At 44.4% G+C, this 17202-nt stretch overlaps 1 protein-coding gene across 7 annotated transcripts in view; it reads right to left on the reverse strand.

The window, feature by feature from the left end:
• mboat1 (membrane bound O-acyltransferase domain containing 1) overlaps nt 1–17202 on the reverse strand; it is a 157645-nt gene that overhangs the window by 8017 nt on the left and 132426 nt on the right. For 5 of the 7 annotated variants that reach the window (XM_041185162.1, XM_041185161.1, XM_041185160.1 and 2 more), the window contains 2 exons: nt 13471–13535; nt 11955–12087 (listed from right to left, as the gene is read on the reverse strand). In XM_041185162.1, coding sequence (XP_041041096.1) covers nt 11955–12087; nt 13471–13535 — 198 coding nt within the window. The remainder of the gene's footprint in view (nt 1–11954; nt 12088–13470; nt 13536–17202) is intronic. The other 2 variants (XR_005942688.1, XR_005942689.1) reach the window with 1 other exon arrangement.

Consider the following 17202-nt stretch of genomic DNA (forward strand, 5'->3'; position numbering starts at 1 on the left):
CCAGAGCTTTCAAACAGCCAAACAGATGGCTGAGCTTTTCTCTAAAGAATGAAAGCTCAAGGCACCTGTCAAAGATTTTAAATAGCTAAACAGATGGATAAGATGTTCTTTAAATAAGGAATGAAAGTCATGGGAAAAATGTAATCAAGTATCTATTGATCTCAAACTGGGCTACATATTGTACAATGCAGAACTAGCACTTTATCCAGTGGCTGATCTATTCTAATGCATGAGACTTCTCCATTTTTACAATGTTGTTCATTTACTTGGTAGCTTGCCAGTTGTCACAAGTAACAATTTGGCAACCCATTATTTAATGGTCAATTACCTTTTCCAATCACAGCATCATAACTCACTTTAGTAAACATAGGTATAACTCAGGCTACAGCATTTCATGATGAATTGTAAAGTGGGCAACACTATTTTACTCACATTTAGATTATTCACACCTTTTGATCATGGTCAGAATTTTGCCCTTGGTAGCGTGCGAGCCCCACTGGCACTGCGGCAGGCGGACAGCCGACCCTCGCCGCTGAAAGGGGGCCCGCCGCCATTTTGAGTGGGCGGGCCAATAAGGCCCACCCAGCGGCCTGCCCGACAGGAAGCACATAGTGCAGGGGGGGGAGGGAATCCCCAGCTGTCAATGTGCGCTTTTTTTGCGCATGCGCTCGAAAGAGCACACTGCTCCCTGAGACTAAGTGCTATCTCAGGGAGATTAGTGACAGTGCAAAAAAAAGTTAAAAAATAGAAAAATAAAAATATTATTAACATGTCCCCCTCATGTGACAATGTCACACAAGATGGGACATGTTAATAAAAACGACATAAACTTTATTAAATTTATTAAAAACGGACATGAAACCTCATCCCGCCAGTGGATGAGGTTTCATGTATTATCAGGGGCCCACTGGGGCTCCTGACCTGCCTGCCAGCCTTAAAGTTGGACGGGCAGGTTTTTAATGATCTCAATTAGCCTGTCAATGGCCTTAATTGGCCATTGACAGGTCAGGGGGTGGACAGCTGATTTCGCTGTCCGCCCACCTTCCTAAAAATTTAAAGGGACCGGGAGGACATCGAAGGTTCCTCCCGATAGCATTCCACGTCATTTTCCCATCGGCAAGCGGGCCCCGCCCCTAAATCGCCAATGGGAAAATTCTGGCCCACGTCTCCATTCATCATGTGTGATGTACAAAGGCTACCAAAATGCAGCCACCTCAATGAAAATTGCAGAATTTCTGAAATGCCTACTTCTAGAATGGTGTCAGCAACTTCTAAACAGCAGCCTGTGGGGTTTCCAACAGGCCGCCTTTCCTGCGCCACTAAAAATACAGAGAAAGAAATGGGAGTGGATTCCAGATTCATGCTGGGCAGGGAGATTGGGGGGTGCAGGATATAGAAAAAGAGAGAGAGAGAGGGGGAGAGGTGAAGCGAGAGAGAGAGAGAGAGAGAGAGAGAGAAAGAGGTGGAGAGAGAGAGAGGGAGATTCAGAGAGAATGAGGACAAACAGAAAGAGGTGCAGCCTGGGTTGGAAGTATGGGTGACCAAGGACATGTGGCGGAGGAGCAATGGGAAGAGGAGACGGGACTGGTGGAAGACAGGCCAGGGATAGAGAGGGAAAATGGAAATGAGGTAGATAAGGGCCTAGAATTTCACGCAAAGCTGGGAGCAGAAGCAACACGGTGAACAGGAAAGTCACCAAGAGAGCAACAGCCAATAAAGGGCTGAACCAGACCAGTGGACAGTACATTGGGTACATAGTGAAAGACTGTTTCCATTGGCAGAAGAATGGGCTACAATGAGTTGAAGGCTGAGGATTTTCACGAGACAAACCAAGGGGTCAGAGGGAAGGAAGGATTTTGCACTTTGAAGGTTTTTGCATTTAGAACTATTAGACCATGATCACTTTACAAGTGGCCATTGAGCCAGAGACTAGGACATTGTTTAAAAGGGAATGTGATACGTATTTCAAAATAAGAAGGATTGAGGGTTGGACTGTGAGTTATAGGAGACAGAGCCAGCACTGGGAGTCAAATGATCTCCTCTGTGCTGTAATTTCTATCATTCTATAAAAATTCACCTTTATTGAGTGATTCGGACACGTTAGTTCTGAGCTGAGTTTAGGGCAACATGCCCTGAGAAGTGTCCTAAACACTGAGCATGCTGCCTTAAATGCAATCGCTCGATTTGGTTCAGGTCAGTCTGAGAGGTTGGTTTCGAGACATGAAGTCCAAGTAGAGGTCAGCTGTGACTGAAGCTCCCAGTTCAGAGTTGTGACTTTCTCCTAGGACCTGATCTCAAATCAGAGTGCAAGGAGTTAGAGCAGAGAGGTAGGGATTGTTAAAAGTGTAATCGGCTGGGAAGCCTGAGAGCACCCAGAAATAGACGTTATACCTATTCATAGGAACATACGAATTAGGAGCAGGATTGGGCCACTCAGCCCCTTGAGCCTGCTCCATCATTCAATAAGATCATGGCTGATCCGAAAGTACCTTCAACCCCACATTCCTGCTTATCACTGATAACCTTTCACCTCCTTATTAATCAGGAATCTATCTAGCTCTGCCTTAAAAATGCTCAGACTCTGCTTCCACCACCTTTTGAAGAAGAGAATTCCAAAGACTCTCAATCCTCAGAGAAAAAAATTCTCCTCATCTCTGTCTTCAACAAATGACCCCAGTTCTAGATTATCCCACAAGATGGAACATCCTCTCCAGATCCGCCTTGTCAAGACCCCTCAGGATCTTAAAGATTTCAATTAAATCGCCTCTTAATCTTCTAAATTCCAGTGGATACAAGCCTAACCTGTCCAACCTTTCCTCATAAGATAACCCACCCATTCCTGGTATTAGTCCAATAAACCTTCTTCGAACTGCTTGTAATGCATTTACATATTTCTTTAAATAAGGAGACTAGTACTGTACACAATACTCTAGATGTGGTCTCACCAATGCCCTGTACAACTGAAGCATAATCCCCCTACTCTAATAACCAATTTTCCTCACAATAAATTATAATGTTCTCTTCGCTTTCCGAATAACTTGCTTTATCTGATTACTAACCTTTTCTGATTCAAGCACTAGGACACCCAGTTCCCTCTGAATCTCAGAGTTCCTCGATCTCTCACCATTTAGATAAGAAGCTTTTTTTTTAATTCTTCCTACCACATTGGACAATTTCACATTTGCCCAAGTTATACTCCATTTGCCAGATCTTTGCCCACTCACTTAACTTATCTATGTCATTTTGTAGCCTCCTTACGTCCTCTTCACAATTTACTTTCCTACCCACCTTTGTGTCATCAGCAAGTTTAGCAGCCATACCTTCAGTCCCTTCATCCAAGTCATTTATATAAATTGTAAAAAGTTGGGGCCCCAGCACTGTTCTCTGTGGCACACCATTCGTCACATCCTGCCAACCAGAAAAAGGCCCATTTATGCCAACTCTCTGCTTCCTGTTAGCTAGCCAATTTTCCAAGCATGCCAATGTGTTATCCCCTGAGCTTTTACTTGCTGCAATATCCTTTGAGGTGGCACTTCATCAAATTCCTTCTGGAGCTTTAAGTACAGTAAATCCACCTTCATCCACAGCACTTACATGTAGATGATCTGCGAATTATTATATTACTGTCGGTTATTAGAGGAATCTTGAATATCACCAGTGTTGCCGTTATTAATATGATGCCATGAGTTACCATTAATTCCTGGTACAGGTGATAGGCACAGTGTCAAACCAAGAGCCTTTCATAAAGTGTCAGACAATAATTCCAAGCCACCATGCAGCTTACGCAAGAGAAGTCACCCTTTTTAAATTTAGTAGAATTCAGTGAGAAACTATCAGAATTGGTGGTAGTCTGCTGCTGAGAGGATTCTTTTTTCAAAGTTCCTCCCACCTTGGGTTTTCTCTGAGAATCTCCCCCAACCTGGTTTTCCCTCTTCTCCGCCCTCTGTTACCCCTTCTGCTCACAGGTGGCCTCTTGGTTCCCGGAACCTCTTGCACAGCAACTGCTGGTACAAAACCACTGGCAAAAATACTCAACATCTGGAGACCCAACTTTTAAAAAGAACATGCAATAATATTTGCAGACATCACGCGATCAAATCTTATGCGAATAGCCCTCAAGGAAATACCTTGAGCCAGAGTTGCAAAGTTGAAAGGCCTAGTTTTTATACCAATAAGACTATGCTCAATAATACAATAATTCCTTATTTTTCATTGTAGTTTGTACCTAAAAAGTGCAACTTTGAAACGAAACAATGTTAAGCAAATCAGATTTTTGTTAATATTTTTCTGATGAGAAAGATCCTAAGATATTATCCCTGTAAGTTGAAACATTGTACATTCCTATATTTGTAACTGAAATAACTTTTAAAATAAATTTTAAAAAGCAATTCAAATATGCTAAGTCTTTCTATCCCCACCACCTCTCCCGCTCCTCAACGGTCCCGCTTGCAGCACCCTCCCCCACACACCACATTCCTCTCCAACTCCCTCTTGTTTGCTGCTCCCCGCTCCCGAACTCTTGCTGTGAGCAAAGGGTTGGGATTAGCAGCGAGAGGGAGGAAGCGAGTGAGCGAGGACCTGCAAGTGGGAGGATCAGGAAGGGAAATGGCGAGAGGGAAAGACTCAGAGTGCAGGAGGGTTGGCGAGTCAGAGGGTTGGGGAACAGGAGAAGCCGCTCAAAAGTGCGCCAGTCGGGTCATGTGACACCACGTTGGCCCTGCACCAAACCTCAGTAAAATGGAAATCCTGACACTATGCGTGCAACTTAAAATGGGGACTTACTGTAGTTGCTTTACAACTAGAAAAGCATTGAAATCTTAAAAAGGGGTCTGAATATCCTACCTTGACAATCTGCCCTTTCTGTTATCTTATCAACTCCATTAGTCCCAATGCTACAATAGTTTTTATTTACCATGTATAAAATGCAGTCTTTATACTGCAGTGACTCGAACACTAATTCTTCAAGACAATAAAAACTGAACAGATTAGGATGACCCTATGAGTCTTATATGAGTCCCCTTCAATGCCTGCAAATTCACTTCAAATGCAAGTTTATTGTCACCTGAGAACCTATTTTGCAGTCAGAATTGTAAGCCATGCCAGCAATCGTGACTGTGCAAAATGCTGTGGGAGGACATCATTTTTAACTTTAGAATTACAATCTTTATAATAAAATTTCTACACAGAGCTCATTCGAAACTTTTGAAACTAAATGAAGTTCAAGAAGATCAACACCAAACATTTCAAAGCAGCTTGAGGAATTGGCACCACATCCACCACCTTAAATATTTACTGCCTTCACCTCCAGTGCATCATGACGGCCGTGTGCACCATCTACAAGATGCACTGCATCAACTCAAAGCTTCTTTAATATCACTTCCCAACTTGTGACCTCCACTGCTTAAAGTAAAGGCAGCAAGTACATGGGAACACCGTCACCTCCAAGTTCCCCTCCAAGTCACACATCATCCTGAATCCCCTCACGCTATTTTAGGGTGTCTCGCTGCTCTCTCTCCTTGTGTTGCTATATGGTGTCTCACTGCTCTCTCTCCTCTCACGCTGTTCTAAGGTGTCTCATTGCTCTATCCCCGGCACTGTTTTATGGTGTCTCGCTGTTCTCTCTCCCTTGCGCTGTTTTATGGTTTCTTATTGCTCTCTCCCCTAGTGCTGTTTTATACTGTCTCACTGCTCTCTCCTCTCACATTGCTCTAAGGTGTCTCATTGCTCTATCCCCTCGTGTTGTTTTAACAGTGTAACGCTGTTCTCTGTCCTTGGGCTGTTTCATAGTGTCCCGCTGCTTTCTCTCCTTGGGCTGTTTCAGTGTCTCGCTGCTCTTTCTCCTTGCGTTGTTTTATGGTGTCTCGCTGCTCTGTCCTTGCGCTGTTTTGTGGTGTCTCGCTGCTCTCTCTCCCCTCGTGCTGTTTTACGGCATCTCACTGCTCTCTCTCCTTGTGCTGTTTTATGGTGTCTCTCTGCATCTCGCCCCTCGTGCTATTTTATAGTGTCTCGCTGCTCTCTCTCCTTACATTGTTTTATAGTATCTCACTGCTCTCTCTCCTCTCGTGCTGTTTTATGGTGTCTCACTGGTCTCCTTCCCCTCGTGCTGCGTTATGGTGTCTCGCTGCTTTATGGTGTCTCACTGCTCTCTCTCCTTGTGCTCTTTTATGGTGTCTCGCTGCTCAAAACAAATGCGATTTATTTTCACTAAAATCCTTGCTTTCACTATATCAAAATGTTTTTTATGCATTCATGTGATGTGGGCATCACTTGCTGGGCCAGCATTTATTGCTCATCCCTAATTGCCCTTGAGAAGGTGGTGGTGAGCTGCCTTCTTGAACCGCTGCAGTCTCTGTGGCATAGGCACACCCACAGTCCCGTTAGAAATTGAGTTCCAGGATTTTCACCCAGCGACAGTGAAGGAATGGCGATATATTTCCAAGTCAGGATAGTGAGTGGCTTTGAGGAGAACTTCCAGGTGGCGGTGTTCCCATGTGCGTGCTGCCCTTGTCCTTCTGGATGGTAACAGTCGTGGGTTTGGAAGGTGCTGGCTGAGGAGCCTTGGTGAGTTTCTGCCGTGCATCTTGTAGATGGTATACACTGCTGCCACTGTGCATGGTGGAAGGAGTGAATGTTTGTGGATGGGGTGCCAATCAAGCAGATTGCTTTGTCCTGGATGGAGTCAAGCTTCTTGAGTGTTGTTGGAGCTGCACTTATCCAGGTGGAGGGTATTCCGTCACACTGCTGACTTGGGCCTTGAAGGTGATGGACAGGCTTTGGGGAATCAGGTGGTGAATTGCCACAGGATTCCTAGCCTCTAACCTGCTCTCATAAGCAAGGTATTTATATGGCTAGTCCAATTCAGTTTCTGGTCAATGATAACCTCCAGGATGTTGATAGTGGGGAATTCAGTAATGGTAATGCCATTGAATGTCAAGGGATGATGGTTAGATTGCCTCTTGTTGGAGATGGTCATTGCTTGACATTTGAGTGGCACGAATGTTACTTGCCACTTGTCACTCCAAGCTTGGATATTGTCCAGGCTATGCTACAATTGGGACATGGACTGCTTCAGTATCTGTGGAGTCACCAATGGTGCTGAAAATTGCACAATCATCAGCAGACATTCCCACTTCTGACCTTATGATGGAAGGTCATTGATGAAGCAGCTGAAGACGGTTGGGCCTAGGACACTACCCTGAGGAGCACCTTCAGTGATGCCCTGGGACGATTGACCTCCAACAACCACAATCATCTTCCTTTGTGCCAGGTATGACTCCATCCAGCAGAGAGTTTTCCCCGATTCCCATTAACTGCAGTTTTACCAGGGTTCCTTGATGCCACACTCGGTCAAATGCTGCCTTGATGTCAAAGGGCAGTCACTCGCCGGACTTCTGGAGTTCAGCTTTTTTGTCCATGTTTTACCAAGGCACTAATGAGGTCAGGAGCTGAGTGCCAAATAAACCCGCTTGTTGGTTTACTGGTGCTCTCCTCTCACTAAATATCATAAGTCCACATAAACTTAATGAGCCATGGCACATGGCAATATTAGCAAGATTATAATATCCATACACAGGTCAGGGGGTTCACACTATGTGAACCCCAGGTCACATTGCCATCTGACTCAATAATGGGTAGTAAAAATAAACTCCTGATTGTAAGAGACAGAGGGTCTGTTTATCAAGATATTCAGTTACTAAAACTAACAAAATAGAACAAGACTAGAATTTGTATCAACCGATTAGAATAGCAAAGATTGCCAACATTACTGAGTGCACGAACTCTGCTTCTAGGTTAATCATCAAAACAGCTGTAATCCAAACAAAATAAATATCCACAACAGAAACTGAGTGAATACAATTGGTGGCCTCTTGACACTGCAATATTATTACGCTGACATCTCATGTCATAATGGACATTTGCAATAACAGCAAAAAGAACTGGAAAGACTCAGCAGGTCAGGCAGCATCTGTGGAGAGAAACAGAGTTAACATTTCAGATGATGACCTTTCATCAGAACAGCAACATTTGCAGCCTTTGACTATTGGAGAAACCTCAGTGTAAAAGGTTTCAATGTCTCAATACATCCTGGGCACTACTGGAAGTGACTTTAATTTCACAGGCAGAATCCAACACTTAACGTCTCTACAGACAACCATCCCCCACCCTGCATTGATTATATTAATAATTTCTACCTATCAGATTTTAAACAGGTTGAGAGTTTCAAAAAGTTAAAAGCAAGAGTTAAGTGCACTTTGTAATAAGCAATGAGCCAGGAAAGATAACTCAATTTTACCTCTAATACCCAATCATCCAGTCAGAGCAATAGATGAGACAGCAACAGCAAACCTTGCAGGATAGAAAGGCTGCAAATAATTATGCATTCTGACATTATGAAATCCACCTCTCACAATAATGATTTATTTAACATCTAACCCAGTTGAATGAGAAATTTTTTTAAGAAACAGACCATTCTTAAGTGTAAAGAAAAACTAATTACCAAGTGGAAATGAATAAAATCAATCTTTTTATGAGTATGCATAAAACACTAACCCTGTCAATATGGAGATCAGAAATCCCAAATGACCCTGGAACAGTCATCATTCATGCTTCAAGGTCTCGGGGTGGGGGCGGGGGCAGGAATCTGGGTGGGGTGGGGGCGGGGCTCGGGGTGGGGCTAAAACTCAGGAGGTGGGGGTGGAGGCAGGATTCGGGGTGGGGGTGGAGGAGGAAGGGGTGGGGTGGGGGGAAAGATGTGTGGGGGTGGGGCTAGGACTCGGTGGGTGGGAGTGGGTGAAGGACTCAGGTTGTGGGTTGAGGAAGGTCTTGGGTGGCGGGGGAGGGTTCTCAGGCAGGGAAAGGGTGTCTGGAGTTGGTGGGGAGAGGGGGAGGCGAATGGGTCTGGGGTGGGGAAGATAGGAAAGCGGTCCGGAGTGGGGGTTGGGAATGTCCAGAGAGGGGGTGGAAGGGGTGCAGAGAAGGGGGGGGGGGAAATAGGGGGTCCAGGAGGTGGGGAGAGGGGTTCCAGGGTGGGGAGTGGGGGGTGGGGGGGGGGGGGCTGCCAGAGATGGGGAGGGAAGGGGTCCAGAGAGGGGGTGAATGGGTCCGGAGGTGGGTGAAGGCGTCCAGAGGTGGGCATGTCCTGGTAAACTTGCAAGGGAAGGAAGGGAACATACACGTTCACCTGGACATCTCCGAAAGAAAAGGGCTGTGGCTAGTAGATCATGGAGGGGAGGTGGAAGGTGATGCCAGGTGCTCTACAGTGATGGCGGAAAGAAAATGGGTGACTGAGAGAGGGGAAAGGATGGGAGAGTGAAAGAAAAACTGTATTAGCACCATCCTGGTTAAATCAAAAGAGAAACGAGAGTCATGCTGGGTGGGATCGGGTGCTGCAAGGGAGTGTAATTAGTGCAGGTCAGATGCAGGTCAGCTCAGATGGACAACTGAAAGCAAACACCAGCAGGCAGCACTGAAAATGCACAGGACATTGAGATGAGTGTGAAACGGGAAGGATCGGCGTGCGTGGGAGAGTTCTTGCACAAGGCTCCAAAAGGCCCTGCCATAAGCAAACATACACTTCACGCTCAAGAATCACTCATGGGCCAGCTAGTGGGGGGGGCGGGAAGACAAATGCAGTGGGAGGACTCACGAACACTGTCACTGAAGCTGAAAAATACCATTACACATTATTCAGTGCAAGTGCATATATTTCCAGGTTGCAAAGTGAGAAAATGTGTTTACCCATGCAACCAACTGTGACTAGAATTTCTTAACTTTTGAACACCTTAGACTTCTAGTTCCTACCCTGACATCTGCAGCAGATAGTGCATGGGTGGAGGCAGCCTGTGCAGTGGTCGGCCCTGTAGCCTCAAATGCCTTTCACATGGGTCGTCTGGTGATCCGAGGCCTTGGGGGCCCCAGCTTGCTCTGTCTATCCTGCTGTGGGCCAGCTGCTCCCGCTGCGGTGACAGAGGATGAGGTTAAGGGGTTCACAGGCAAAGGGGGCTTATAGGGAGAGAACAGCCTCAGATTCCTGATTAGAGGACCCAGGGGTGTCCAGCTGCCGCTTCTCCTCCCTTCGGGTGCCCAGGGGCCCTGACCTGACTCCTTGAAGTCATCTGTGATTCTCACCATGGAGACCTCCATATGCGCATATGTGGGCACCACTTCATCAGGGATTAGGTAGATGCACTCCGCTGACTCGCATGTCACTCTGCTTAGGACTTCCAACAGCTCTGTATGATGTTCCCCCACCTTCTGCTGACTGTCCACGATGAGTTGGAAGGCCAAATCTAGAGGTACGTCATCTGACTGAGACCTCACAGGTGCCTCTTCCCCAGCAGTACTCCAAGTGCTGGGCAGCTCGGCCGAACCTGCCTCCCCCTGCATCGGACACGTGTCCATGTGGTGACCACCAGTTTGTGAACCAGGTCCTGCTCTAGATCTAGGTCCCACCAAGGTGCGTATCTCTGCACTAGTGGAGGGTGTGGATAAGCACTGTGACAGGTCTTCCAGGCTGCTTATTTCCAGCTCTTCAATGTAAGAGTCCTCTTGGTCGGAGGTGAGGACATGGATGGTGCTGAGGGACTGGCTGGCTGAGGGTGTTGGTCCCTTGACAGAGCTCCCTGTGAACCAAAGTAGAGATAAATAGTGCATGTCAGCAGAGTCAAAACCAGGAGAGAGTGCGCTCACATCTGCGTTGAGAGAGGGATGATGTGGTGCAGGATCCTCATGGGGGTGTTTGCCGCCGACCTCACCGTCACCACAGGTATGGTCCACATCCTCACCAAACACACTCCTCAAAGTGGGCGAGGTGCCTATTGTGGGCCACTCCATTCCTCGGTCTGGGACCTCTCTCTGCTGATGTGAGGCTTCTCCTGCATGAAAACAGATGGAGTGTGTGTGAGCAGGACACATGGTGCTGCATGAAATGTTTGTGTGGTGAGCAAGACATAGAAGAGATATGAGCCTGAGGAAGATGTGAGGGTGTGTGAGAGAGTTAGTGGTGTTGTCCCTAGAGGTGTGAGATCCCTGTGGATGTGTGATGGGTTTGTGAGTGTGTGTGAGTTGAGAGTGATGAGAAGAGTGACTTACCCGGCAGAACGGATGAGACCATTCACCCTGTAGTGGCACTGGGTGGCTGTCCACTTTTGCAGGGCGTTGGCATTGACCAACGCAGCCACCTCCTGCCAAGCCGGATTGGTGATGTTGCTGTCCATGCTGCAGCCAGAGCGGGGGTAGAGGACATCACGGCGGGCCTCCAATGCGTCCAAAAGATACCCGAGGGACGTGTCATTAAACCAGAGGGCTGCAGTCTTTTTGCCTTTTGGGGCCATGTCTACCGTGCAGCAGTCCTGGGCTGGAAGCAGTGAGAGGTGTGCATGCGGCTGCACTTTAAATATGGCGCCTGGAGTGATGAAGCAGCAAGGTGATGGTGTGGCAGGTAAATGAGTGTCCCCCCGCCATCGAAAAGGTGTATTTCCCAGGAATGCATAATTAATGCAGCAGGATTGAGATGATATGGCGTAAGAAGCCGCCATTGCGGCCGGCAGGTAAACGTTGTTTTTCCCATCCATTACCACACTTATTACAAATCTGGGACAATTCCGCCCATAGATTTATGTGATCAATTAAACACTAATATTAAACAGGAACTATTTCTGTTAAACGACAATCCTGAGCATTTATAACAACTCAACAAGATGGGTGTAGCAAAAAATTTCTGTTCAATTAAATCAGCTCTTAAGTAATCAGGACTCCATGGGAACATAACTGAAACAGTAGCCAGCAAACAATGAGTTCACGAAGGTGGCTAACTTAACTATTCTTATAAGATATCAGCCAATTACTTTGCAAATTACAAAACAGATCAGTGAATGACCTTCTTCAATCTAATGAGTGCTGAAACTAAGAAATGATGCTTCTACAACTCCATGCATGGGATAATGGGTACTTACTGCTCTTGCTGCCAGCGTGATAAGAATTGCAGTCGTGAAAGTGAAGTAATATCCAGGGTACACTCCATGCCACAAGGCTGAAAGGATAAATGTTAGAGCTGTGGGGAAGTAGGGGGCCCGATCGTAGCAGACACTGAGAAAAAGCAGAAGCGACAAGGTTAAGGGTGAGTAAACTAGATTCTTGCACTGCAATACTTCAAATCACAGCTCACTAATAACATGATCACCTTTCATCTTCCGACTGTCAATAGACAGGAAATTATTTGAACAAATATGATTAAGTTGATTCAAAATAGTATCAATAAACAGATAAAGGTGTATACTGCAAACTAGAAGTCATACAATTTATGTTCATAATAATCAGAATGAATAAAGAGGCATTTAAAAGAGTGCCTTTCACTATTCTCAGGACAACCCAAATGGGCCACAATTGAAATGCAGTCACTGTGCTTATGTAGGTAAGCTTGACATCCAAATTCCCTATAGCCAAATCCCACCAAAAGCAAATGAAACTAATGAGCAGATAACTTATTTTGATTGTACTTGTGAGAATGCTACATCTTATTAAAGAATGTATTTGATACTCAGGGTTCGATTTTCTAATTAAAAGACAAAATTTGCTGAATCCATTTAAAAAGGTGATGTCTGTGGAATATCAATTAATCAACTCGAACTGTACCAACTGTTGGCATACAAGAAAACCCTGGGTCGTTCTAACATTCTAATAAATATCTGCGTGTGTGCACCCTCTCCATTTTATGAACGAGATGCTTATGTAAATCTGCCACCTTTTGAGACTTGCTGCCTCAGAACAGGGCAAAAATGGTCCTGCCAATGGTTGTGGAGGTGACCGTGGCCATTAATTTCTTTGCGTCAAGATCCTTCCAGTCTGGAGCAGGCGACATCTCTTAACGTTCCCAGTTCACTGTCCCATCCACTGCTGCTTAAAGGAGGTGACTGACACTCATTACGCCAAGACTTCTCTCTGACCAGAGTGCAGCAGGTCGAACGTGTATGTGGCTTTGTCAAGACAGCCCACCTAGCCAAGGCTCACTGGCTACATACGTCTGGCTTTACAGGCACCACATCTAAATGCAGAGGTGTAGTGCAAGACATTCTACTCCCTGAACATGCAGTTCATGTGCGCCCATGCTCAGCACATTGAACAGGTGAATGCCCTGTGCTGCCTTTGTTCTGCACCAGTCCACTGTTCTCACTATTTGAGTCAGCATGTCATGCCAGATAGTGGTTGCTGAGTGAAAACAGCTAATCACTGACTTTCTGGCTCATGTCTCTGATGGGCACCCAAACCACACATGACCAGTACGCATAGAATGTGTGTCTGTAATGTATACCAAAACAAAATTGAACAAAGGGTCAATTCAGTGAAACAAATTATGTTAGATGTCACATGATTTATACAGAATTTCAGTCGTCATGAATCCTGTATTATTTGCATTGAATCTTGTGCAAGACTGTTAGTAATAAGCTTGCACATGACAGCAATTTTATATACCTCTTTAGCCAAGCTCCAGTTTGAATGTTCCAACTGTCCAGGCACATTTTAAAACTTGTAGCAGTCTGGTAATGAAAGAATATAAAAAGTAATCAGGAAATTGAATACAGGTTTCTTTTTGTATGAGGGAAGAGGAAACCAAGAATATCTTACAGGATCTTCAGATAAAGGGTATTTTCCACTTTATAGGTAATACAGTAGGTACACATTTCAGCAATTTTTTTAAAATAGGGAGTTTTGAGAACTTTCTGACATTTACAGCTAATAATCACGAAGCACAAAAGTGTCAGGTTCATTCTACAATTAATTGTTAACGATTAAGCAGAAACCTCAGTAGTTAGTGTTTCATACAGCTTTTCTTATTAACTTCCTGAGAAACTAGTTAGTACAGGTTACATTAGGAAGTTTGACAGGGTAGATGCTGAGGCAGTATTTCCCCTCATGGGGGAATCTGGAATGTAGGAGGACAGTTTAAAAATAAGGGGTCTTCCATTTAAGACTGCAAGGAGGAGAAATTTCTTCTCTGAGGGGGTCATTAATCTTTGGGATTCTCTTCCCCAGGGAGCAATGGATGATGAGTCTTTTTGCAAGGCTGAGTTAGACAGATTTTTCATCAACAAGTCAGTCAAGGATTACTGACACATAGGGGAGGGGGTGGCGGTGTGGGCAGGCGGGAAAATGGAGTTAAGGCCACAAGTCAGATCAGCCGTGATTTTACTGAAAGGAGCGAGCAGCCTTGAGGGGCCAAATGGCCTCCTCCTGCTCCTATTTCTTATGAACATGATTTATAAAAATATAAAACTCTGTTATAAGAATGAAGTGAGTAAAGAGAAGTCTGCTGCTTGACATGAACCCCATAAGGGAAACAATAATCTGGAGCTGCTCAGTTAACAGGGATCAAGCAATTCCATTAGTTGTGAGCATACAGTCTAAGTATTCGTCACGGGTCACATTTCACTTTCTTTTGCTCCTCTCCTTGCATTTTCAGCAAAGAGGGTTTCAACTATTGCTATTTCGAAAGTTCTCTTGCAAGAAAATCTCAAACCAAACTCACTTGTGTAGAGATAAAAACAAAAAAACTGCGGATGCTGGAAATCCAAAACAAAAACAGAATTACCTGGAAAAACTCAGCAGGTCTGGCAGCATCGGCGGAGAAGAAAAGAGTTGACGTTTCTAGTCCTCATGACCCTTCGACAGAACTCGTTCTGTCGAAGGGTCATGAGGACTCGAAACATCAACTCTTTTCTTCTCCGCCGATGCTGCCAGACCTGCTGAGTTTTTCCAGGTAATTCTTCATTTGTGTAGATCCTGGAGTCCTTCCCCTTTCCTTTTGGTATCTGAAGTTCACAGACTCCACCTCCCTCTCTTTAAGCACTTGTTATTTTCCATGCTGCATGTTTTCTATTTACGCAATCAATACAAACATCCTAACCATAACTCCTTAAAGACTACTACGGGAGAATATAATCTGTGCATTTTTAATTTTTTCTCCTCTTTAACAAAGATATAGTAACAGACTGTGATGTGCACAAAAGATCTAGGGAAGAGCTTGCAGGCAATAAGAGACGGCATCATAAGACTTGTGGGCAGCCGTGCAATTGCTGGAAATCAGCAGAAAATCACAGGCTGTGAGCTGCGATTCATGAGATATTCAGCCTGCAAGCAGTGTTACCTGTTGGTGGTACCAGAATGCAGAATCATTCCTTTGATTTCGGGCAATAAAAACTGTAATAAAACGGTTTGGGATCTTTCTACCTTATATAGAATAATATTAGCAACATTGAGTCATATGCTGGCAATGACCAATGAACCAGGAAAGCTTGCTTTCTCACAGATCAATTAAAGATAAGTAAAAATAGCCACATTACAGAACTCTTAACTGATACGCATCTCCCAATTTGAAAGACATTTAAAATGTACATAAATGCCTGAATAAAATCCTATAAACTCAACTCCAGAGTAAATGCTTCAACCAGAAATGTAAATTCATCTGTATTATTATTCTTTGGTAATTTAATGAGCTAATTTAAAAACACGATAGAGCGGAATTTTACGGTCCCGTGGTAGCTGGGCCAAAGCCATAAAATGCAGCAAGCCATTCAAAACCCCGACTTCAGCGGGACCATAAAATACCGCCGGCGTAAAATTCCGTCCATTATGTTCTTTGGCATTCTGTTGAGCTGACAATGTGACTCAACTCCCTCTACTTGACCAGAATTGCTTAATTGGCATATTACAGCTCAAGATGAGCACAGTAGAGTATTACCATAAAACCACAGACCCTTCAGGCTGTTGAACATTGGCCAGGAAGGTGGTGAAAGTCAAAATAGAGGACGTATTATTTCGTGCTAATGTTGAACAGAATTACTTTTAATTAAGCCTTTATTTGTGTTGTAAAACAGATTAGATATATCATAATACTGTTTGAACAGCAACAGTATAGTAATCAAATTTTCTGGCGTCAATGACTGGAAAGCATTAATTGTTGTGATTTTTCAGCAACTTAATGGGCAGAAATTTTCGCTTGGCGGCTGGACGCCAAGCGTGAAATGACACACGTTGACATCAGCTGATCATGCCGACGTCAACGCGCAGTCGCAAGATAGTTTGGTTGGCGGGCGCGCACCTGAGTCAGCAGCACACCCGCTGACAATTAAAAGGCCTGTTAAGGCCATTAAATAAATAATCAATTAATTTACATTTTTCACTGCCCATCCTGCATTTTTTGGAAATCTCATCCATGGGCGGGTTGAGGTTTCCAAAAGCAATTAAAAATAAAAGTTCTAAAATTGAGTTAATAACATGTCCCTGCTCATGTGACAGTCACATGAGGGGACGTTTTATTGTATTTTTATTTTATTTTATTTTTTTAAAAGCGCTTTCATCTCCCTGAGGCAGCTCTGTGCCTCAGGGAGTCTATGAAGCGCTCACTTGCGCACATGCGCCAAGTTCATGCTCAGCCCGCTCGCACTGGCAGCGTTGAGTGCTGCCGTTCGCATTTCACACCGGGCAGGCCTTAATTGGCCCACCAACATGAAATCGCGGTCCAGTCCCGATCACAGATGGCGGTCAGCTTCCCAACTGCCGCTGCCCAGCCTGCCCTAGGGCAAAATTCTCCCCAATGTTTCCAAGCCAAACAGCTAATAGCAAATTTATTTTAAAACTCTAATAACTGGTTTCCTCAAAAAGTTCCTTAAAATCCAAAATATTGGTATATCTGTGGAAGAAGTCACGTTATCTTAAAAGCTTGAAAAATCACCTTAGTATCTGTTTCAGACTTTACAAATTTGTTTTTTTTTTTGGATTTTTAACCTGTCGTATAAATGTGAAATATGCTGTGCAATAATTTCTAACTGGGTGGAAACACTGTCCAGTGCATACCCATAATTCTGATCCACACTACCAACTGGACACAGCTGACCTGTGGCAGCCCCAAGTCAATTACCTCTTATATTTGTCAGCCAATTATTTCTTGAGCAGAAATCTGGCCAACCAAATAAAATGCAATGAAAAGATATTGAGTAATAAAACACTTACAATGAAGATGCAGACTGCTAGGAAACTCATGCTTCATTAACTCTTACGCAATTGAAAACAATTAATGCATTTCTGGAAACAGACGTTGAAAAGAAATATCACTTCTGCAAGAACAGATTATGTGATCAAAGTGAGTCATTGCTATAGCAAAGTTTTGCAATTTTAGAATCTGATTTTTCTCTAATAATCTTCCAC

This window comes from Carcharodon carcharias, chromosome 3 (genome assembly GCF_017639515.1).
Source record: "Carcharodon carcharias isolate sCarCar2 chromosome 3, sCarCar2.pri, whole genome shotgun sequence".
Classification (NCBI taxonomy): Eukaryota; Metazoa; Chordata; class Chondrichthyes; order Lamniformes; family Lamnidae; genus Carcharodon; species Carcharodon carcharias.